General features: G+C 34.7%; 1 protein-coding gene across 1 annotated transcript; it reads right to left on the reverse strand.

Annotated features, from left to right (window-relative positions):
- Window positions 1-2,140: 2,140 nt before the first annotated feature.
- LOC108745192 (sulfotransferase 1 family member D1-like) lies at window positions 2,141-3,614 on the reverse strand. The gene is given in 5 exon segments (XM_018481316.1): window positions 2,141-2,549; window positions 2,619-2,739; window positions 2,794-3,012; window positions 3,193-3,329; window positions 3,403-3,614. Coding segments are annotated over 5 exon segments (1,083 nt in total). The 5' UTR covers window positions 3,608-3,614; the 3' UTR covers window positions 2,141-2,148.
- Window positions 3,615-25,370: the final 21,756 nt, after the last annotated feature.

The following is a 25,370-nucleotide window of genomic DNA, read 5'->3' on the forward strand; positions in this document are numbered from 1 at the left end:
CACTGTACTGTCTGTTGACGGACGCTCCTTATATATATCCAGGTCTTAAAGAATGAGTAAAATAATAGAGTATAATAACGGCTCACTCCCTTTTAAGTGGATTATCCTTTAACCGGACGTAGACATTGAATATAAAGTTAAAATTACTGGTAACCATTAGGGTGACTGAAAACGACCAGCCGCCTCACCTCCCTAACCCACTTCGAACTCGCATCTACTGAATGCATCTCAAATATTACAAATGCTGCTTCACACACAACAATAAAATTAATAATCATACAGAGCAGATTTATAAACATACCAATCATCATAGTTTTATCGATTTTAAACGTTGAATCGCACACATGGGTATATTTCAGCGTAGGAATCTCGAATGGGTTACTCAAGACATCCATCTTTATGTCGCTTGTGTTGATTTATTATAATCATCAAAATTTTAACGTTATTTTTGTACGAAACTACAAACACAAAAACCATTGCCATATTTTCACTCTCCCTCATTCCTTTCTTAAAAAAAGAAACCGGTTGATACATGCCCAGTGTTCGGAACCGTACGATAATTATCGTACACATACCATAATTTCATGTCTACGTACGATGTACGATATCATATTATTATCGTACGCAGATTGTACGATAATTTTCATGCATTCAAAATTTGTGTTATTCTTACCCTCACAATCTCACGAAGACTTTTTTTTATTATGGGCGAATATTTTTTTTCTTTTTGCTCACAGTGTTATAAACATTTTTGTTATTCGCAGTGTTAAGTTTAGAAGAACGTGCCTGCAACAAAAGAACCTTATCATGCTAGTATGTAGGTTTTTTCTCGGCAGGTAACTGGGTCAATGGTCTTCCCATCCACAATTTTGTGATTGTAGTCATGTAGTCACTAAACATAGCTTAAGGTTAAAAACACCCCACTAACATACCTCCACTCCCTGTATCTTGTTATATTTAAGTATTTTTCTATCTATTATTCATTTTTAATTTAAAGGGTGGGGGTAGTTCAGGTCTGTCTCAAATGTAAAAAATATAGTTAAAAAAGATTGTAAATAGTTTATAAGTACAAATTAGTTACGAAGCATACGCAGAAATATTGATATCACGATTAATACGACTAATTTATTAATTATAGTGATTATTTTGAAAAGTACGACAATTTTGGTCCATGTACGATAATTCTACGCTACTGGTACGATAGTTGCCTCGCTTCAGGTTGTGAACACTGTACATGCCCCTCTAATAACCTCAAACTCTGATGAAAATTTCCAAAGTGTACGGTCTCGCAATTTGGATTTCGTTAGTTGCTGGTCTGATCTTTTGGACTTATTCCAGTCCTGTGCCAGTTTAATACCGCAGATGTTCGCAATTTTTTTAAACGTTCTAATAAAAAAAGTCATCTCTTTTCACATGTAAACAAAGCCAATACAGTGAGTTAACGAAGGAAGAACGCAAGGAGTATTACTTCTGCAATTACAGTTAATTATTACCGTTAACAGTGCAAAGCCTTCGAACCACGATTTAATTGCATAAATCTGAATATTTTGCTGCCTTGCTGTTTATTTTCCGAATACAAAAACACCATAGAAACGGGAGTGAAGGGCTCGGGTCCCGCTCGGAAACAGTTTTTAATTAGAACGCTTGCATTAGATTCTAATTGGACGTCCAGATTTTAATTTAACTACTAAATTAAAGAATTGCTCGCGCTCTAGAGCATAATCCGAAACAAAAAGTTGGAAGTTCCTTTCTCGATTGTGTCTTTCAGGCTACAGCTACATCGACATTTGTTCATGTACACTTCACTTCTGTTTTAAATTAAAAGCCTGACAAACTGACAAAAAGAGACACGGTTTATAACCACTGAATTAGGCTAAAACTTGTAGGATAATATAGTTTATAGTAGATAATCACCTATATTGTAACGAACGTATTACAAACATTGACTGAAGTCACAAAGATCTACAGTTTCTATTGTAAATACTTCTCATTGAGTAAATCCAAAATGATTTTTTACGAAAAATTAATTATTAATAAAAGTTGAGCAGAAAATATCAAGTATATATTTAATGTTTATATAAACCAGTTACAATTTTCGTATAAAAATATATATTATTTTAACCACGCATCAATAATAATTTTTAGACATTACACTTTCACCATCTGTTCGTAGACTCTTCTTTTCAGGTTTTCTCTTATCCAACCATCAAATTTTCGTATGCTTTTTTCCGGCATTTCCTCTTTGTAGCTTCCAACTTTTCCGGCTCGTATGAAATTTCCTTGATAGTCTACTTTAAAAACCGACTTTAATATAGGAGCTACGTCTTCACAATTCAGTGACGGATTCTTTCTCATGCTGTCAATATCGAGATGGTCGAGTAATCTACCCATCTCCTTTTCGGGCACCTCAATCTCCAAAAATTCCGAAATACGAGACATGACACCTGCTAAATTCTCTTTCATTTCCTCGTAGCTACAGAACAGCATATTCGATTCGTTCGATCGTTCCATGTAAGATAAAATATTGTCCCAATATGGACCATAAATTACTGAAAAGTAGCCAAATCTTTCTAAATTTAAATTTCTGAACAGGAGTTGTGGTTGACGTAGTTAAGTACCTTTTCCTTCCAAGAAAATCTCTGTAAATTCTTCAAAGGTTCCTTTATATCCAAATAGGAGGCGATAATGATGGTAGTAGGAAACGCAAACGTCTTTAGGATTCCTTGATACGTGAATTATCTATAAAGAACTTTTTCACCGTCTAAATTTTTCTTTTAATATTTCATTTATAACCTTCGGCCTGCTTGTACCATTTCTGATACTCTTCGGTAGAAATTGAAACGGTAGATGGGTTTTAATGCATCGAGGTCTTGCAAGATTTTTAATTTTATAAAGAGAATCATGTTTGGTATTAACATTGGACAAAATTATCTCAGAATGAGGTAATTTTTCGCAGTCAATTAGAAATGCGTCACTAGAAATTAAATTATCATATATTACTCGCACTAAAACCTTAAACCCAATCATACAACATCACACTGGACATCCTAAGTATTTTTTCTTAACAAGGTTACCTTCTTATAGTTCTCTGAAGAACAAGGTAACTAAAAGTACTTCGGACGTTCGGTGTCGTGTTTTGGAATTGGAGTTTGATCTTTTTAGTGTTCTATAACACCAGCAAAGTTTTCCAACTTTCCAGATATTAATCACATCTAGAATAGAAAATACTCACTCTAGAAAAGGAAACCTTTCGCTTAACAATTTCCTAGCCCCATTATAATCAAGATTGTTTAATAATAACCACACCATTTCCTGAGTCCAAGTCGTTCCTGTTCATGTTGTTGAAATTAAAATGCAGAAAATTCTTCAGTAGATACAAACATTTACGTATTTACTACATACCACACTTTGGAAATGTACACACCCAAACGTCATCATCATAAACCACTAGCTCATCTATCTCTCCGATTTTTTTCTTAAAATTCCCGGTTAACGTGAATCCGGCATAGTTCACGAACCCGCCGATTGACTTCGTAAATATAGGATTAGAATTCAACCGATCATCTTCCAGATATTCCAATTCGTTAACACTAAATTTTGTCATCATTAACACTTGTAAAGTAGTAGTATTATTGCAAGAGTTAATATATATATATATGGTAGGCTTGTTTCTAAACTTTAACAAGTTCGATAATGTTGTCTTACAGAGGTCTTTAACGAAGGTCGAGTATGTTCCTACATACTTGCTTGGGTAAATATAACTTACACAAATACTTACGATTAATCAGATAAAACTGAAACAACACGATAGGAAAAATTACACTACCTATTAGGTATTGATGTATTAATTTTAATTGCTATTAACAATAAGTATATATNNNATATATATATTATAAAAGGTATACCCTATGTCCTACACTGTACCCCTGACGACGTGTGTTCAAAATTTCATGGTAATCGGTTGAGTAATTAAGGCGTGAAAGAATAGTAAACAAAGAAACAAACTCACATTTGCATTTGTAATATTAGTTATTGGATAACTAGTATTTCAGTTTATATAGGGTTACTATTTTATAACCAATTTGTTTAAATGGTCCAGTGTATCTATAGTCGATTGCATAGTGTTTTTATACAGTTCAAAAAGTAAAATACAGAACTAGAAAACTAACCATTTTCCACTTTTCCAAAAAATGTTTGTGGCAATGGAGATTTGTATTGTTAAGATTAAAAATTTAATTTTAAATGAAGGAAAGAAATAACGAGACAACAAAAGGTCGCTGTTAAGTTAATTATATTATTCTTTTTTATCACATTTCTTCGTAAAGAATGTATGTCCATGTTTAGATGTATAAGTAGGTAGGTACGTGTTAAAAAAGCTCTCATAAATTTGTTTCTGGTTACAATATTTGAAAAATTTTCTGACTTAAATCAACATTGTCCGCAATCCACCCTAGTGCTTCAAGGCAAAAGAAGGGCGAAAAGGGCACTGTCGACGTCCAATACATTACAAGGCATTACCATGAGTAACAGAACACCTCTCGTCGTCGCTTATATCACAGCTATCTACTATATACATATGTATGAATATATAAAGTGAAAACCACGGGTCCTCTCTATCTCCCTCTCGCTCTCACTCTCCTTGTGAGATAAAAGCCATAAATTCCCGCTAGTGATGATAAACTGAAACAGTATATTATGTGTGAATTATAGTAGGATTAGCCTTCAACCCCTGGCTCCGTGTCCAGCTAGCTGCATATCAACTTACAGAGCACTTCCACTCTACAATCCGATTACCTAAGCTTTGTTTAATGAACCGCCGCACCGCGAAATAATCCAAACAAAAATCGAATGACCATTTTCACCCAACAGTCCAAATATCCGCTACAATTTCTAATGAACAAATCAACCCCACATAGTCGTCTCCCTTAAATTTGTCATGATGTTTACAATGAATTTTCAAAAACTAATCAAAAATAGCCACAAAGACCAAGAAATTAATCGAGCAATGAGACGAAGCGTTCCAGCCAAAAAAAAAAAAGACGGACGAGAAAACCCTACGCGGAAAAACCTTTTTACCTTACATGAAAGGAGTAACGAATTGGAAAACTGATGAAAATTATGCCCATCTTTAAGTCCACTACCAAAATAGAAGAAAGCCTGAGATCAACAAAAAACAAAAGAAATCTGTTAACCACCCCAGGAGTATACCGTATCCCACGTAGTTGTGGTCAAGTTCACATTGGAACTACGAGAAGGAGTATAAAGTCCAGGATAAAAGAACACAAAATCCAATGCCGCCTATGACACAGAAAAATCGGCAGTAGCAGAGAACATGTCCTCTCAGAAGATCAACACGTAATACAGTTCGAGGACTTTCAAGTTTTGGCAAAGAACAATCGTTACCATTCCCTCCTGTGCAGAGAAGCCATTGAAATATATAAACACAAAAACAATTTCAATAAAAAAGAAGAGGTCGTAATAGTACATAAGAACTAACTACTGGCATTAAAAACAACTACAACAGCTGAACAGAACACAGTCAACCATGGAACTTCAACCACTCCCCCTAGCCTCCAGAACAATATAAATACGAAAACGCTTGGTCCACCGAGCGCTTCGCTTTTTAACACGAGTGTACGCATCACTTCAAAGGTGGACTACCTACTTCGACGGTTTACTCCACAAATACTCCCTTCTCCCCCCATACGCAACCCTATTCCCAACTCAACCGTCTTCCGAACCCCAACCTTTCCATTTCCTTCCCGGGGATGAACAATCTTCGGGTTTATCTCCCCACTCGAGGAGGGGTTTTAGGCGGTAAAAATCCGACACTACCTCCTCTCAGGAGGTGTCTTTTAAAGATTTCCCCTCTTCGAGAATAAACTAAGTATTTTTTAGCAGTTAAAATGTTGTTATTCTAACACAACCTCACCAAACTGACTCAATTTTAACCTAGCATAATCAAACTGTTTCCATATTAATCTGGCCTATCCCAGACAGTTTTCATGAAAAAAAAATGCGCATTTTTCATATTCACTAACTACTAACGCTGCTGGACTGGTAGTTCCTCTGGCCTATATTCTAAAGCCTGAGGGTAGTTTTGCCTCATTTTATTACCGAGTGGTATAGTCTAGATGCTTAGACCATAGAGAGGGTACCGATTCGATTTCGGGCGCTTGCCCAGGCTCAATTTTTACCGTGAACCATATGGGGAAATAGGGTAGTAATATTCCACGGATTTTCAAAACTGTTAATTTTTCTTGTATGAATTTCTAAATAAATAAAGTATATAGCTACGTATAAAATCCACTTATCTATTAGAGAAATTTCCTAACTCCCTTTTTGTACTTAAAATTATAATAGTTTACATATTCAATTTTACTTCAATTTTACTTCAATTTCGATAAGTGCTATAAAAATGGTTTATCAAATGATTAATTTCTTTTCGTGTTTTGTAAGTAGTTGCAATTTCGTTGGAAGGCAAATTCATTTTTCCTCTTTATACTTCCGTCTGTTCGCCACATTTCGTTGCAGTCTTGTTGCTTCTGCATGCAATCCCGAGCGCATGCATACTGTCGTATCGCAAACATTTACGTTACAAAATGTTCTACGATTCGATTTCTGATATCAGTGGGTAATCCGTAAAGACTTATTTTGCTACGGAGTACCATCTACTTCATCGAATCCTCTGCCTCGCATCTTCTTTTCCTATCTAAATCATGTGTTCGAAAAGGACGAGCCAGCTACTGAATCAGAAATAGACTTTTCTGAAAATTCTATTTTAAAAACTGATTTTTGCATTACTTTGCAATCAGTTCACTACTATAACGTAACTACCTACATGCTAATTTTGAAGATTTATATTTTAGAATACGAACAGCACACCATTAGGAATAACAAATAAATTAAGATCAAATCGGGTCCAAATACGTCAGGGTTTCGTAACCGTTAATTAACTATAACCTAATTACTCAAAACAAATGTTTATAATTGTACAGATGAAGCTTTCACTTGTTGTAACTCAACATTTAGAACACACAATTACAACATTAATAAGTTACAAGCCTTTTGTTGGTAGATAAATCCACAATAGTTATTTCGTTGCCACACTGTAGTTTCGTCAAGTGTCTATCAGTAATGTTTTATTTGTGAGAAAGGCCTAGAATAGATTATTTTAGTAAATATTTAAGGATATGGGGTGGTGTTCTCGTTTTCGGTAAATGCGAACATTGACTTCGGGCAGAAACGAATAGAGATGCGTATCCAACCACATTTCGACCCCATGATAATGAAATACTCAAAAATTAAGATAGTATAGTGTAAAAGGTTTTCATCAAACCTACGAACTCAATCCTTTTTCTCGAATTTTTAGATTGTATCCTAGTTTTTCATTGAAGCAGCAGGTAGAAAACAATGTTCTCGTTTTTTTTTTTTCTTTATAACGAAGTATTTTAGACTAGTGTTCGTTGTAATTTTGGTTGAATTAATCAACTACACTCTTACAAGTAAAACTAAAATACTGGTATGCAAGGGAAGAAAAAGTAGGGGAAGAGCGAATATAAAGATAGGAGATGAAAAATTAGAAGAAGTGGCTGATTTTAGATACCTAGGAAGTCAGATAAGTGAGGATGGAAGGAGTAGTAGGGATATAAAGCAGAGGATAGCGCAAGGTCGTGTCGCCTTTAATAAAAAGAAGTCACTTCTATGCTCGCGAACCGTTAATTTAGAAATTCTAAAAAGGTTGTTAAAGGTGTATGTTTGGAGCACGGCGTTGTACGGGTGCGAAACATGGACAGTGGGAGCGGCGGAAAAGAAAAGGTTAGAAGCGTTCGAAATGTGGTGTTATAGGCGGATGATGAGGATATCGTGGGTAGAAAAGGTTAGAAATGAAGAGGTATTGGAAAGAATAGGAGAACAGAGGACTCTATGGAAGACAATAAAAAATAGGCGAGATAGGTTGGTAGGACACCTTCTCAGGCATAAAGGTCTAGTCAGAGACATATTAGAGGCAGAAACAGGAGTTAGGAGGGGTGCAGGTAGGCCTAGATTAGATTACTCTTCACAAATAGTTAAGGATATGGGCTGTTCTAGTTTTAGGGAAATGCGAAGTTTAGCTCAGGATAGGAAAGAGTGGAGGTACGTGTCCAACCAGTCTTAAGACTGATGACCTTATGATGATGATGATGACTCTTACATGGCTTTTGTCTCTTGATATACATTTTTAGGATAAAATTAAAACAGCATTAAATCAAGATTTCGACTAATATTATTAATTAATAATGATTAGTTGGTTTACTTGTTTGTTTTCAACTTCATTAAGTTATACGATCCCTTCCGAAATGTCAGTGGAAATATTTGACGAAATTCACGGCTGCCCTCGACAAACGTGGTCAGATTTATGGTTGTTTGGTGGTTACATTACACACTGTACCGTTTCACAGTGGTCAGTAAGTCATGCAGGAGAGGACACTTCCCCATTTATCCCCCTTTTACCCGTTTTCACGACGCGACGCCCGATGTTGTTCTCGTCCTGCCGTGAAATTAGCCAGAAACGGTACAAGGCCGCAACAAATTGATGCTACATGGCAAAGCTAAACCATCTGGACGCTCAAAGGTGCACCGTAAAACAGGTGAACAGACATTTTCGAAATTGCGTTAGCGTCGGGCTGCTTGTTAGGCAAAACCGCCATAATGTAATATTCACTAACATGAGAAACAGTCATAGTTTACTACGATCGTCTTTTACAATTTCGTAAATTAACCGCTCGCTTCGTTTGTTTCGCTTATCAAAGGAGATCTAGAAATTACATGCTTATTACGTACCAATATGGCTACACAAAAGTGTATTTTTAAATACATATATTAGGAAAGGTAGAGAGTAAATTGGTTTGTAAATTGTATTGATAAATTCTGAAAAGGAAAGAAAAACGAAAAAACTTCAATTAAAATATACCAAACGCATTAAAATGTTTCAAAAATTGTAGGTATCTCTACAATTTTTAAATATAAAATGGTTATATTTTGTGTACCTATGATTTATTAATTTGTTTATAATAAATGCTATGCTTTATCTTTATTTTCATTTTTTCTTCGTTTTGCGGTTCGAGTTATAAAGTGTAATAAATTTGAATTAAATTAAATGAAATGCATTAAAAAAAAAACCGTTTTTCAAGAGTACAAAAGTATGTATAAGTCAAACGTATATTTTTGTACTCTTGAAAAAAGACTGGTTGTCCAAAACAATTGTACAGATGCTTATACTTGCCTATTGCTTAAATACAATTTTTGAAAAATTTTAATGCATTTCGTTTAATTTAATTCAAATTTATTACACTTTATAACTCGAGCCGCAAAACGAAAAGAAAATGAAAATAATGTTGAAGATTAGTTTTTATTATAAACAAATTAATAATAGGTAAACAAAATATAACCATTTTATATTTAAAAATTGTAGAGATACCTACAATTTTTGAAACATTTTAATGCGTTTGGTATATTTTAATTGAAGTTTTTTCGTTTTTCTTTCCTTTTCAGAATTTATCAATACAATTTACAAACCAATTTACTCTCTACCTTTCCNATTTTTATAATTTCAGGTACATGCTAGTCTATTAAATATGTACTACCAAACACAAATAAAATACAATTAAATAAGCTAATAAGACATTAGGAAATTTCAATATTATAAAAATGTGAAATCCTAAAAACCATACAATTTTTTCTATTCCAACATGGAAGATCGTGAACGTCAAGGAACAAAGGAGAAGTAAATAGCTAATAGAAAAAACGAAAATACAAAATATTTAATTTATAGCTACCTATATAATTTTCAGTAAAAATCATTAATGCATTATAATTAAAATTCGCATAGATAAGGTGAACGCAATCAATATTGATGCATTTATTTTATAAAAAATTAAAAACGCTTTCATAAACCTCTTTAAAGACAAATGCGTTGCCAGCTTTACGTAAGATTAACTTATTTTTATCGATTATAGAAATGTAACTAACTTTCTACACTTATCCTGTAATTTTGAGTTTTTTTAAATAGTCGTAAGTACGAATGTTTGCATCAAGATGCACAATTTTGTAACACTTCAACATTTACATCAATATTATTATAGCTACAATTTAAACTTACAGAGAAGGGAGGGGCATGACGAAAGCTCGGTACTGGGACTGCGCCGGTAGGTACTTTTCCATCCAAGTAATTTTCGTATCAATGATCCTAATTTCTCCAAATGCATATGTATGCAGGTACAAGTATGTACACGTAATTAGTTCACACACACGTGCATAATTTTGCCGTTTTAAAGGATAATAATGTAACGAACGTCGCGATAAATTAAATTTTATACGTGTAGCAGGCTAGCGATCAACCGCAATTCTGTTAAAAGCTGGTTAAAAGTGAAAGTTGTTTGCTTAATGCTATGACGTACCACGTTTTTTGTAGCATTTTAAGAGATAAGAGTGTCCTGCCTGCTAGGTCGTTAGAACGACTAACATTTATTATCTAAAACGTTGGTTTGAAATGTGAAAGAAATATATCGTATTGAATATTATTCCTTACAGTAAAAATTATTTGAATTGTAAGCTTAATAAATTGTATAAACTGACACAATTAAAATATAACTGTAGATACTGGAACAGATTAAACTAGAAAAGGTGCATAAGAATTTTACTCTTTTGATATTTTCTACCTTTCATAAAAAATAACATTAGTCATAATTTAAAAAATGTTGTGCATAGGAAAAGGGAACTTACGCACTGCGATTTATTAATCCCGCGATTATTTATTCGCAAAAATATAACACAGACTACCAAATGTAACTGGGCGCATATGCGACTAAATAATCGCTGCGATTAAAAAATCGCAACCTGTCCTATTTTTCTTGGGGCGCGATTGTCGCGGATGTAGAATGAATCGTACAAACAGCAATGAATCCGCGCGCATTGGCAACCAAATTGTCGCAACCCCCTGATGATTATCTGTTGTTTTTTCTTCATAATTAATTAATGCATTGTGGTTATCAAACATGTCATATTATGAGTCCTCTGTTGCAAAGGAAGAAGAAACGTCACATAGTGTTTCGGATACAGAAAAGCATATATCCGAAATTGAAAAAAGAAAATTTCCGTTTGACTTATCTCTGATTTATGATAAACAAATCCATAATACACATTATTTCTGTAACGCTCATATTGCAAATGACTAAAAGCTGCGATTATTTGGTCGTAAGTGCGCGCATCGGTTTTACTTTCAGAGACTTTTGAATTGCGGCGACTAAAAAATCGCAGTGCGCGCTAGGTCTAATTTGGTAGACACTTTAAAATTTTCATGGTAATAGCAAAAAGTCCACAGAATGTACCTAATAATTGAATGGTGTAGTCAGGATTTTGCGATAATAAAAATCTGAAAAACTAATTGCGTAAAATAATACAATTTTTCATTTCTTTCACCTCGGCAGCCTCTCAGACATCAGAAAACTCTAAAATATGGTGATTTTAAAGAGTAGAAAATACGCAAAACTGAAAACCTGATAACGCAAAATACTGCAATCTAATAACATAAAAATAGGCATAATAGGTTGTTTTTATTTGTTTTAAAACATTAAATGATTGTGGCAGAACTATTTTACTAATGTACTACTTCTTGTCTGTCTGTCGGAGTCTTATTAATCACAAAGAAGAAGGTTTAAAAACACCAAGCCATTGCTAAAACCTCTGTAATTATTATATGTAGTAAATAACGTTTCAAGTTTACACATTTTAGTTGAAAAAATACGGGCAAAAATCTCCCAAAATTGATTTTTTTTTTTAAGTTATCTACATTCTACACGTACCAACGGTAGGGTTCTGTTTAAATGTAACGTTTTAATCTGGTGTAACTTCACTGCGATTCATAAATTTCTGTTACATTTTATTTTAGGTAGAAAAAGTCAATAATTAAGTACAGTGGAATTCGTTTATTATCACTCCGCCTATATTGTTGACCAACCGCTTAATATGAACTAATTGCAGTGTTAAGTTTGGTTTTCATATTAAATTCTCTATAGGAAAGTTTGGATATAATGACTCCGTTTAAAATGACACATAGTTTATTATGACTGATTCTCAAGAAATCATGTCCGGCTATAGTGACCCAAATTATTAATAATAACATTTTCGCTCATTTTTCTGACCCTTCTTATGTATATTGATATAACAATTCATCGTTCTTTTTCTTTTTCTGTTAATAAATATATACAATTTGTAGTTTTCCTTTCTAGTAAACTAAAAAACTAACCAAAATAGAAAGTTGTTCATTTTCTAAGACCATGCTTTGTATGACGCCCGCTTAGTATGACGCGTTTGTCATTTCCCTTCGATGTCATTATAAGCGGATTCTACTGTAAGTACAGCATGTACATAGTCTGATTGATTTTATTGTTTTTTCTCTCTAAAATTAAACAAAGTAATTGTCCCGCAGCTGAAATCAAATATGTTCTCGTGTAATAACAATTTTATATCACTAAGTACTTCCAAAACATTGCAAATAATAAAGGCGTATTAGAATATCCCTTTCAGTACTATTTGTATAGTAGTTAAGTATGTTAGTGTCCAAACATACTACGCACATAGATCCTTGTGTTAAATTCTAGTATTGTTTTTTTGAATAAAAACCGGGATAAAAAGTACCTTGGCGCCAAAAACCACGATTTTCACGAAAACGATTATTCCTTACAATTTTCACGTTATTGTTACCGAACACTCTACAGAGAAAAGGAACGATACGATATGCGGGATAAATAAAGAAGGAAATATAGACCGAGAGAGAGGCTAAACTTTGAAACAATGGCAATTAATTAATTGTGTTTAGTGGTTCGCAACAATACGAATTCGATATCTATTTCTGCGGCTTGATTTACGACGTGTCAGGCGAAGGATATTAATTCCGCCGCTCGACGCCATTGTCCCATTTCGGGGCCGATCGCAACCAAAAGTAATCCGAAATCTATTCAATTCACATCTTTTGGTATAGAACTTACAAAACCACGATCAGTTAAGTTTCAAACCTGAGTAGATTGAATAAAGGGAAAAGTGACAAGTTTAGAATATCCATTGTCAGGAACTTAAGTTTCCACCTTTTCAAATAGATTAAAAAAATGTGTTGAATCAGTGTATAGTATAAAACGAAGTCGCTTCCCGCTGTCTGTCCCTATGTATGCTTAGATCTTTAAATCTACGTAACGGATTTTGATGCGGCTTTTTTTAATGGATAGAGTGATTCAAGAGGAAGGTTTATATCTATAATACATGCATAATATAGTAGAGAAACACTGATCATTTTAGAGGTTTCTAATGTGATGTCGTAAATAAACACATTTTTTTGCGCTTACATTGCAAACGCTGGCTGAACCCTACGAGATAGATCAAAATAATGTACTAAAGTATTGTACACCTTAAAAAGATCTACAAAAAAGTCCGCGATGGTATATGTCTATCTCTTAGGGATAACTCACAATAACCATTTTTTATCCTTTACTTTTTATGAGAAATAATGACTTATATACGAAACGATTTTAAGCAGCACGGCATTAATTCTTATCCATTTAAGTACCTTAAATAGACTGTGATCCTTTACAGCATGTAATTTAAATGAATATTTTCGAAGATATTACAGATTTAAAATGCAAACATAGCGGTTGCGGCGGTACCGGTCGTGAGGCCGGTTTGTATTGTCTAATGACAAAAAAACTGTGAATGTTGTATTATATAAAGACATTCTGTAGTAAATTTAATGTGTTCAGGGGTTGTCTATTTAAGATTCCCCCTCTCGATAATAATCTAAACAAACCAAAATATATTTAGTATCAGCATTACACCCGTGCGAAGCTGGGGCGGGTCGCTAGTATGCTATATAAGAATATAGACCCTCCTTTAATATTACGAACAAAGATTTATAAAAACATTAATATAACAGCTGCAGCAATACAGAAAGTAAGCGAAATGTAAATAAAATCATTATTACATTTATCCTTTTATTCGTACTCCTGTCACTACATATATCCTAACTAATATAAATGCAAATTTGAGTTTGTTTGATTGCTACTACTTCACGCCTTAACTACTCAACCGATCACTATGAAATTTTGAACACATTGTCAGGAAGCAAAATACTGTTCCCGAGAGATAGAAAAATTAGTGTTATGTGGTTGTCGATGATATTTGACACGTATTTAGGATATCAACGCGTGCGAAATCACGGGTAAAACCTAGTATATATATAGGTAGGTTAACCATCATAAAAATACCGTCGAAAAATACACTTTCCAATTTAACATTGTAGAAAAATGATTCAATACTCTAAAGGTATTCGATTTATATGTACCTATATCGTTTACAGGACTGATTAAACTAAAAGGTATTACGGTATTAGCTACGGAAAACGGCAATTATTCGACTTCTAAAATATCTAATTTGAAGATGAAAGGGTTTCTTCGATATCAAGATGCTTTCATTTAATTATCAGAATTTTTAATTAATCGAAAATCTCTAATTTTGACGTATTCACGAGGGAACTCTGTAACCAACTGCGATTAAATGGGATTATTCAAACGTCTATTTTTGGTATTCTCTCTGACTGGTAGGTACTTTACAATCTTAGAATTTTGAAATGTAATTCTGTTTATATTGAAAAAACTCCAGTCTGTCATAAATCTACCTAATAACCATACAACAACGTCAGTAATGCATACGCATATACAAACCTAACCTAACCAAACAATAACGTCACCAATGCATATACATCAGGCGATCATACTAGAACCGCGTAAACACAGATAACTCTGATTCTCAGTTTACTGAAGTGTTTTATTCATTTTATTCACAGAAAGCATTAGTTTTATATATTTCCTAATACAATATCGGAATTTCATATTATTCCTAGGAAATGTGTTTATTAAAAAATCTTTGAAACAATATTTTTTAGATTTAGATAGCCTCGGAATTGTATATATTTCCTAGGAATTCCTATACAATTCCTAGATTTCATACATTTCCGGTAGCATATACGCATATAAATGTATTTATATATTATAGGACAGTAAACTTCAGTCCGAATGATTCCATTTACCTATCTATTTGAAAATTTGTGCCAGTCAACCGTATAAAAAAACCGTGTGCTCAACAACGAATTGAAATCAAGCCGGAAACAGTCTCGAAACGTAAACGCTACTAATTCCGAAAGCAAACAGAAAAGGTCGCTGTGCCATCATCATCCCTTTTTGACTACCAACGATTCTCGCGTCAAAATTTACGCCTAACCCCCCTTGGCCCTTCCCCATTTGCCATTTGTCATTCTACCTCTTCGAAACACTCTCTGTTTACATTGGAAACCCCTTTCGACGCTTCGTTACTTAACATTAAACACCAACAACACTGATTTTCAGTTAGCTTTTGTTAATTCTACCAAAGGCTAGCGTTCATTTTATTCTATTTATTGAAAATACAATCAATGCAATGGTCAATATAAAAAATTCGTTCATATTTACCAAGTTCCCATACGCAACACAAACCAAACATTTTTTACTAATTAAATTACGACGTGATAAATATTTAAAACTGCATACCTACATCATTATCGTAAATGTGTATTACTACTAAAAAATTAAGTAATCGTAGGCAATGAGTATATTATTTGGGCTGTGATTTATTTTGCAAAGTTTAAAACGTAAGGGTCCCCAAATCTAGTTTGTACTTCGACAAGAGATTAAATTGTGATGAGGTTAGTCTCTTATTGCTCTGTTATAGCTCGACAAATTCATGTTCTGGGAAGCCGAATTTCAGTTATGCACCTTTGAAGAATGCTCCAGAAGTCCAGGCAAAAAGGTAGAGGACCTCAAAGTCTATCCGAGACATCATGCATGTATGTTAAGGCAATTTTTGATATTTTCGAAGTTCAATTACAGAGAATGTCCATTTGTTGGTACAAAGAGGTAGCCACCAAGGATTGCAGGGGTAATAAATCACATTTATGAGACGTTTATAGATGAGCTAGGTTACTACATAATGAGAGAATAGTTCGATGTAGCATTAAAAAGCTTAAAGAATAATAAGGCGCCAGGTGTAGATGAGATACAGGGGGACATTCTAAAACATGCAGGACAAGAAGTTAGAAATCGTATGCTTAAGCTAGTTAGTCACATTTACGAGACGCGGATAATCCCAGAGGATTATAAACGGAACGTGATAGTAACCATACATAAAAAGAGAGGCGCAGATAGATAGAACAATGAGCTTAACTTCCCATGCGTCAAAAATCTTAACTAGAATTGTACAGAGGAGGACGGAAAAAAGGGCGGAAGAACTATTAGGGGAAGATCAGTTTGGGTTTAGAAGAAATAGAGGAACGCTGGAGGTCATTCTATGTTTAAGGGTAACAATAGAAAAAAAACGATAGAAAAAAGAAAGTTGCGTACATAGGATTTGTAGATATTTAAAAAAGCTTTTGACAATGTTAAATGGGACAAGATGTTAATATAGATACTTAAAAATGTAGGGATGAGTTACAAAGATAGAAGAGTGATACTTAGTTTGTATAAAGAGCAACAGGCAGTTACGTAGAGAAGTAAATATTAGGAAGGGAGTCAAACAGGGATGCACACTGTCACCGCTACTTTTTAATCTACACATCGAAGACGCTATCAACATCATTAAAGACAGTACGACTGTAGGGATAGATATACAGGGGCAAAAGATTAGTATGCTTAAATTTGCAAATGATACACCAGTATTACCGTCTAGCAAGGAGTTAGAGATAGCTTTCAATAAAAAGCAATACTGACAAAACAATACTGTATGAAAATAAATAAAAGCAAAACAAAAATACTGGTATGCAAGGGAAGACGAAGTAAGGAAAGAGCGAATATAAAGATAGGAGACGAAAAATTAGAAGAAGCTGATTTTAGGTGTCTAGGAAGTTAGATAAAGTCAGTACGGAAGGGGTAGTAGGAATATAAAGCAGAGAATAGCTCAGGGTCATGGCACCTTTAATAAAAAGAAGTAACTTCTATGCTCACGAACAGTTAATTTAGAAATTCGAAAAAGATTGTTAAAGGTGTATGTTTGGAGAGCGGTGCTGTACGGGTGCGAAATATGGAAAGGTTAGAAGCGTTCGAAATTTGGTGTTACAGGCGAATGATGAGCATGCCGTGGATAGAGAAGGTTGGAAATGAAGAGGAATTAGAAAGAATAAGAGAACAGAGGACTCTATGGAAGTCAATAAAAAATAGGCGAGATAGGTTGGTAGAACACCTTCTCAAGCATCAAGGTCTAGTCAGAGACATATTAGAGACAGAGACAGGAGTTAGGAGGGGTAGAGGTAGACCTAGATTATATTACTATTCGTAAATAGTTAAGGAGGTGAGTTGTTCTAGTTTCAGGGAAATGCGAAGGTAAAGGATAGGTACGAGTGGAGGTGCGTGTCCAACCAGTCTAACCTTATGATGATAATATTCGTTACAGGAAGCTTTTACGTTACAATAAATACAATGTGTTTTTATGTGCAGTACACTGGGTATTTCTTGTCTACTGCAAAGCAAAAGAGAAATTTTTACGAAAGCATTAATGCTATAATTCCATAAAATTTATTGAAGGTCTATATATATCTTTTACATGTAAGTCACTTTACAAATTCCGTCAAAAAGTAATATTCACATGCACAGTAGGTACCCATCGCAGACTGTCGGGATTTCTTTTTTCACCCGAAACATCCACGCCAGCTCCGTAGCGCTCATATCATATTCAGATATCGGGACAACATGCGGCTGACATCTATTCGACGTCGGATTCGAGCAGGGCAAAGTGGACGCGGGGGTGGGACACACCATCGCCAGTCGGGCCCAGATGTGCCTGTCATAACACTATATTATGTTCCGGCCTCTCGACCGTTTATGAAACTTGTTCAGTTTTATGAAGTCCGCCACTTCCCATCTAGCAGTAGAAATGTTTTGCCCAAACGACCGGAGACAGGCCGTGAGTTCAGGTTCGTATTTTCCCGAGGGGATGTCTCGCGACCTACTCCACTCGGGAGAGATACGGTGGCAGGTGGTGCATACGGACTATACGACGCCCAAACTCGCCCTAATTCGATTTCGTCTGTTTCACAATCGCATCCTTATTTCATGGGCATTTTGGGATTCACATGACACGCGCAACATTCTACGGTACATTGCCAGGTATACTACCACTTAACCCTTAACTTTTCTAATTAAACACAGGGCAAGCTGAAAGTTCCCTTATCTGAGAGGTGACATTAAATTCTTGTTAAATTTACTAAAATTTAACAAATAATAAATACGGTTATCTAGAAACACTTTTAGTTTCTCTTACTTCCTTTTTCTTATCAACATAAAAAAAAAAAACATTTGGGTGTTTCATTCCCACCAGCCAGTAATGCTGGTGGACGGGCAGTCCCTCCGGACTACTCCGGAAGGTAGGGTTGGAGGCCTTCTTCAACCTCCTTTCAGGAAACGTGGGAATGGGTGGGTGGTGGTTCGAATGAGAAAGATGAAACGGACGAAATGAGGACGGAAGAGAATGAATGATTATTTGTGGAATATTACTGCCCCAGCATTTGGCTAAATGATCCAAGGAAACCACAGAAAAATTTGGACCAAGGCAGACAGACCCGAAATCGAACCGGCGTCCTCCTGAATCCTAAGTAATGGTCTAATCTCTAGGCCGTGCCGATGTTCATCATCATCATCATTAAGATCCTTAGTCCTAAAACTCCTTGGGCACGCATTTTCACTTCTTCGTATGTGTAGTCAATCTTCGTTTTTAGCCTACCTCTACTCCTCTTAACTCCTGCATCTGGTCCTAACATATGTCTCTGACTAGCTTTTATATCTAAGAAGGTGTCCTACCAGCCAATATCGCTTATTTCCATAACGCCCTCTGTTCTCTTACTCTTGCTAATACTTCCTCATTTTTAACATTATCTATATCCTCCTACATCGCGCCCGTCGTCGACATTTCACAACCTACTCCAAACACGTCTTTGATATTTGCATTCAAATTTGCCAATTAACCGATCTCGAGCACAAAACTATACTTCTTGTTGAGTGCGACCCAACCCTGTGCTGTTGTGAATCACAAGCGTTTTTTCCACCATGAGCGATCTGATTCCTTTACTATCTCTATCTAGTGTCTCCTATTTTTATATCAGCTCTAACTCTACTTTTACATCGTTTACATACGATTATTTTTGTTTTTTTTATTAATTTTACTAATGCTACTATTTTATTTAAAGCTAATTTTCGTGGAATGTGCAAAGACTTCTATCAGTCTTCTATAGAAATACACTCTAAACACTGTAGTAAAATAATATACTGAAAAATATAATAAATGCAAGTTAAAAAAAAGGATTTATTTACAAAAATGTATAAAACTAACTTATAACGTCGTGTTTCCTGCTCTGTCTCCACATTCAGACTCTGACTCTCTTATTTCCGTGCTTCCCCGTCCGCAACCTGGCAGGCACAACTTTCACCCCCGGACGCATTCCAACCATTCGCTATCTCTTTTGTTTAGCATTTCTCATCCCTCTTGCACCAACTTACAAACGTTGCAATATTCACAAATAACCCAAAGCCAGACGATCCCTTTATTACCTACTCAAAACATAAACGACTTACGTACAGAAAATAATAATTCTACTTATACTATCTTATTTCTATATTTATCAATTCCTATACTACACTACCTAACAAACAAAAGGATATGTCTGTTACTACTTTGCTTTAAACAAAGTCGAAAACGACTTAATTTTAAAAGGTAGGAATATTTTTTCTGTTTGACAACAGTGACCTCCTATAAAGTAACCCACTCTTTCATTACCTACGTAAATCTGGTCCTGTGTAAGGGCATAAACCGCGAGGTCTATTGACTAAGCAAAATTTCAAAAAAAAAAAAAATAACTAATTTAAGTCCACGTTAAGACCGAAAGCAGGGGAATTGTAAAAGTTAGAAAGTTACTCGTTCAACTAAAGTTTGTCGTTACGTTGAGTCATTCTCTTGCAATTCTCCAGAAAACGGATTCCCAAACATCTCGGATAAAGTTAAATTGTTTTTTTCTCGTCAGTTCACTTCTTATTGTCATAATCTGTCGCCAAACTTTTCGAAATTAAAACGCACAGGTGTGACTCATCCTTCATAATTGACAAAGACAAAAGGATACACCGAAAAGGGCGTTAGCGCTTTTGAGAAATTAATGGAAGCTGCAATTAAATATTACAACAGGATAATTTATAGGCATTTTTTTTCTCGCATATCCGTGTTGTCTATATTACAGTTTTATTACTGTTAGCTATCTATGAAAATTCCTTTGCAATGTAGACAATTAGGGACGAAATCTAATAAAATAGTATTAACAGGTGAATTGTAGAATAATTTATTGAGTCTAATTTGTGACTCAAAATAGTCCTACTGATTAAAAGAAATCATACAAATTAAGCGCAAGAAATCTAATGAGTTAATCTTCACATTTCCCTAAAACTATAATACAACAACCCAACTCCTTAATTACTTATGAACAGTAATCTAATCTAGATCTACCTCTACTCTTATCAACCCCTACTTGTGCTTAATATGTCTCTACTTAGACTTTATGCCTGAGAAGGTGTCCTACCCATCTATTTTGCTTATTTCCTAATAGGAAATTCTTATAGACTTCCATAGTAACCTCTCTGTTCTCCTATTCTATTTAATACCTCCGCATTGCTAACGTTCTTATCCACGGTAGCCTCATTGTTCACCTATAACAGGGGTCCGCAACCTGCGGCTCTTTGCTTTGTTTGCTCAAATGTATGTTATTATTCTTTTTTTATTCTAACTACAAGTTACATTGTTTAATAAAGTTTAAATTTTCTACTTGAATAATCATGAATTGTTTGTTATTGAAGTACAAGTTAGTGTTGTATATAAATAGATATTTTTTNCTTCCATTGAATTTGTTTGCTCAATTGTTTGTTATTGAAGTACAAGTTAGTGTTATATATAAATAGATATTCTTTCTTATGAACAAATAGATTAGTTTTTATCAAAAAAAATTATTTAAATGCGAGTACTATTTATTTTTGGCAAGAAAAAAAGTTGTGGCTTTTTAAAAACTTTGAAATTTTCGTAATTTTCGTCCCTTCTGACTCAAAAGATTGCCGACCCCTGACCTATAACATTTCGAACACTTCTAACCCTTTCCTTTCTGCCGATCCCATCGTCCACGTTTCGCACCCGTGCAGTGCTGCACTCCAGACATACACCTTTAACAATCTTTTTCGAATTTCTAAGTCAACCATTCGCGAGCATAGAAGTGACTTCTTTTTCTTAAAAGCGGCTGCCCCTTCCATCCTAAGTTACCTGACTTGCTAAAGACTAATAATCACCCACTTCTAATATTTCACCTCCTGCCATTGTATCCACTCTTTCCCTACTTTTTCTTCCTTGTATTCTCAAGCTATTTATGGCAATGACATTGTTTCAAACCGGACAAACTTTTAATGGCAATTGATATTATACTCTTATATATGTAAGTATGAAGTTAAATATTTTCGTTGTTTACTTCATTCTTCACAGACAACGGCACTTTATGTTTTGTTTCGGACATATTACGCTATCCAATAAGAGGCAATAACAATAATTAATGAAACTGTTTTCGACATGTGAAAGAGCCCTAAGAAACAAGAGAAGCGACCACTACGGGGTGAAAGCTACACCATAAATATTAGTGACTCTGTGTACATATTGCTTCGCGTTCAGCAACACAACAACCACCGCGAATACAGGTCGTAAAATATCTGCACCGAACTGATATCGTACCAGAAGGTAATTATTAAAAATACAAAAATAAGTTACTACCAGGACATTATATCGGTTCCACTGCAGGGAAGCGGTTCCAAGTGATTGTAAGAGCATCCAGTCGATTTTGACGTAAACACATAATAATACACAACGAAATATATTGCCTCAAACAACGAACTCCTCTTTTATTTAAGATTAAACCAAACTTTTTGTTCCTATAAAAATATCGATTCGGAAAGTACGTAAACCGCTTCTTCGTCATTGCCTGTCCATAAAATGTAACATTACAGCATACAGCTCAATTTTCGTATTTACTGGCAAAACACTTCACAAACATTAGAGGAAACTGATTATTTATTTATAAAAACTTCTGCTTCTGAAGTAATAAAATTTGTTATGTGTCAGTTTCACTTCAAGTACAAGTTTATAAATAACATTTTAAATTGTTTTTCTAGTTTAAAGAACCAAATTCTAATTCCATACACATATATGTAATATAAACAGTGAGTGATCTTCACTTGTAGTAAAGGTAACGCCGACGTTTCGCTGCTAGTTAAGAGATTTTTTCAAAGCACTTGTTTGAAATTAAGACATTTAGATTATCTTTTTTACGTTCGAAATATTCAAATTATTGATTCGAACTTTTTGTACAATTGTACCACATACCTATATAACTCGAAGTACCATAGAAACGCCGACTTGTAAATATAACGAATTTATTGTACAACTGACAACTACGACCTATTCTAACTTATTATAAATATTGAATTTTTATTGGTGTCTTGTGAAAATAACTGAAGTCTAGTTACTCTCAGCTAGTCTACAAAAGAACTCTCCTATCAAACTTAAAATTTTGTACACTAGATTCCGAAATCGACAAATTATCCCTCCCAATAACGAGGTTATTGACACTAATGCCAATGCAGAATATACTAACCATGGGATAAACCCTCATTTGTGCTTCTGCGAATTTGCCTATGTGACCGTAGATTTCGGAAATATTTCTAAGTCCAATAACAATAAACTTTACACTAAANGCACAATATACTAACCATGGGATAAACCCTCATTTGTGCTTCTGCGAATTTGCCTACGTGACCGTAGATTTCGGAAATATTTCCAAGTCCAATAACAATAAGCTTTATACTAAAGGTATAATAAAATATGAAAATGTTTATGCCATAAAGTCTCTGCGTCGGCATATCACAAATAAGGTTCCTTAACAGATTATAAAGATCTATTTTAAAGAAGCCCGAAAAGTAGTCGGAACTGTACCTCTACTTCTTACTGTATTGAGAGAATCTTCGCATTTCTCGAATTTGCGGACAGCAATCTAATTTAGTTAGGTCTATCTCCGTCCCTACCCCCTTAAATTCTGTTTCTGGTTCTAATATGTCTCTAACTAACCCTTCATGTCTGAATAGATGTCCTACTAACCTATCTGTCTAATACTTCCTGTTGAGACCTCTTCTTAGAAAGAGAAATGTCGAAATTGTAAAGAACTGTAAATAGATTGTAAATTTAGAAAGTGCAGGAACAATTTTTAGGGGACTATTTTTTAACAGCATGCCGAGGGTGATCGGTCATGTCATAAATTATAAGTTGTAGTTTTTTAGAAAGCGTACCGTACCGTCACGAAGTGACCCTGACTAAGTAACCGAGGGTGAGGGGTGGCGACGGTACTGGATACATTTTAACTTAAGTTTTTCGGAGAGACTCAAATTGAACTCCAATAAAGACGGTTGACTTTGTAACAAAAAAAAGGAAAAAACTTTGTACTTACACTAAAAATAAAAATTAATTCGAACTACAATCTGTATTTTAATACAGCGTTTTAACAAGTGGTTAAGACGCAACACTTCCTTATAATTGTGTTAGTTGTGTTAGTTTTGCATCAATAATATTATTTACAGTCTTATTTTGGCTCTGATCTTTTAGACATTGCAATAAAGGGAAAATATATTGTCGATATAGTATTTTATGATATTTCGTATTTGTCTTTTGATAACTAATTATAAAAGGGAATATCATGTAAAAGTATAAACTATCGATAATTCATACACAAAAAGCTTAAAATAATTCCCTCCCTAATAAGGCTATCGCTTAAATCCCGTTTGAACACAAAAGCATCTGATGAAATTAAATTTAAAAGGTAATTCGATGGTACATGTGCGGAAATATAGGTCTGAAAACCGCAATAATGAATCAACGGGTCTTATGGAATAATAAATTACAATGCTGAACTTCCTCTGGGAGATTTTCATCAGGAATCAACTAAACAACGAATCGTCAGTCATCTTTCAAGGTTAGTACAACAATACAGGGAAAAGGGGGATGGATTTGTATGTGAGTTGGTTGCTAAACCGTTGAAAGTCTGGCACACAAAACGCACAAGGCACGACAGCAGGCTGCAAGGGGTTGGTGGTGCGGTGGTGATGGTAGGGGTTGTGTAGTGGCAAAGCAGTCAGCCGTGAAGAAGATAAATGAAATGCGCCGAAAGCTCGAAACCGTGATAAGTTGCGTTGTGAGACTACAAACATGAGGGCAAAGGAAGAAAAAACAGGATAACCAATATGCGATAGTAAGGATGTATGTATATGCCCCTGCGCTCCATTTGGTTGCGCAAACAGATAAAAAGAGGAAGAAAACAACACTGGTTACGCTTGAAGGATTTGACCGAGAAAATTGCCTCTTTCAAAATCATCTCCTTTAAAGTAAATCAGAAGGAGCATTTTCAATCTTAGTTAGTCCATAACAATCAATGCTAAACGGGCCCTTTTTATTGCTAGTTTTCAGAATAAAATCGCCCAAAAAGCTTCTCTTAGCACTACAATTCTAAAACGTATTGACACAATATGTGATTGGGCTGACACAAAGCCTCGGAAAGGAAGTTTCGTTGAAGGTGAGCGTGTTTCTAATGCCAATCACATTATAAAATTCGGAAATAACAAATCCGGAAGCTAGCCTTCAAATTCTGTCAAGTTTACTGCCTACTTTTTACAAACTTCGGATTTAAAAATTGATTCACGTTATATAATTGGTGAGGTGATTCTGGGTGATTTAAGCAATATCATTCACTTCTTTGATACCTACTGTTTTCATCCAAGCTTCTATTAGTTTCCTTTTTCCTCTAATTTTCCCAATATATTTTTTACATATATAAAACGGTTAATTTTTATTGGAAAGTAGTTAATGTAGATGAAGAGTGAAGATTTATGTCTGAAGTGCTATTGCAGCTTTTCGCTGAACATATTAACTTTTTATTTGATTTAACTTTAGAAGAAAACTTCGTCGACTCCATCATCAAAAAGTTTTTTTACTGTTTTAACGTAATATGAAGATTGGAAAAACTTTGGCGGTTGTTGTAGAACAAACAGAATAGCTCAAAACCCCAACGCCAAAACACGACACTGTAGTTGTCCGAAGCACTTTTCGGTAACAAAGTTACCTTCTTCAGGGACTGAAGTAAACTAAACCTAAATGAGAACTAATCCTAATTTATACTGATAGTTGTTAAGGTTCAGTGAACA

This window comes from Agrilus planipennis, unplaced genomic scaffold, assembly GCF_000699045.2.
Source record: "Agrilus planipennis isolate EAB-ADULT unplaced genomic scaffold, Apla_2.0 scaffold38, whole genome shotgun sequence".
In the NCBI taxonomy this organism is placed as follows: Eukaryota; Metazoa; Arthropoda; class Insecta; order Coleoptera; family Buprestidae; genus Agrilus; species Agrilus planipennis.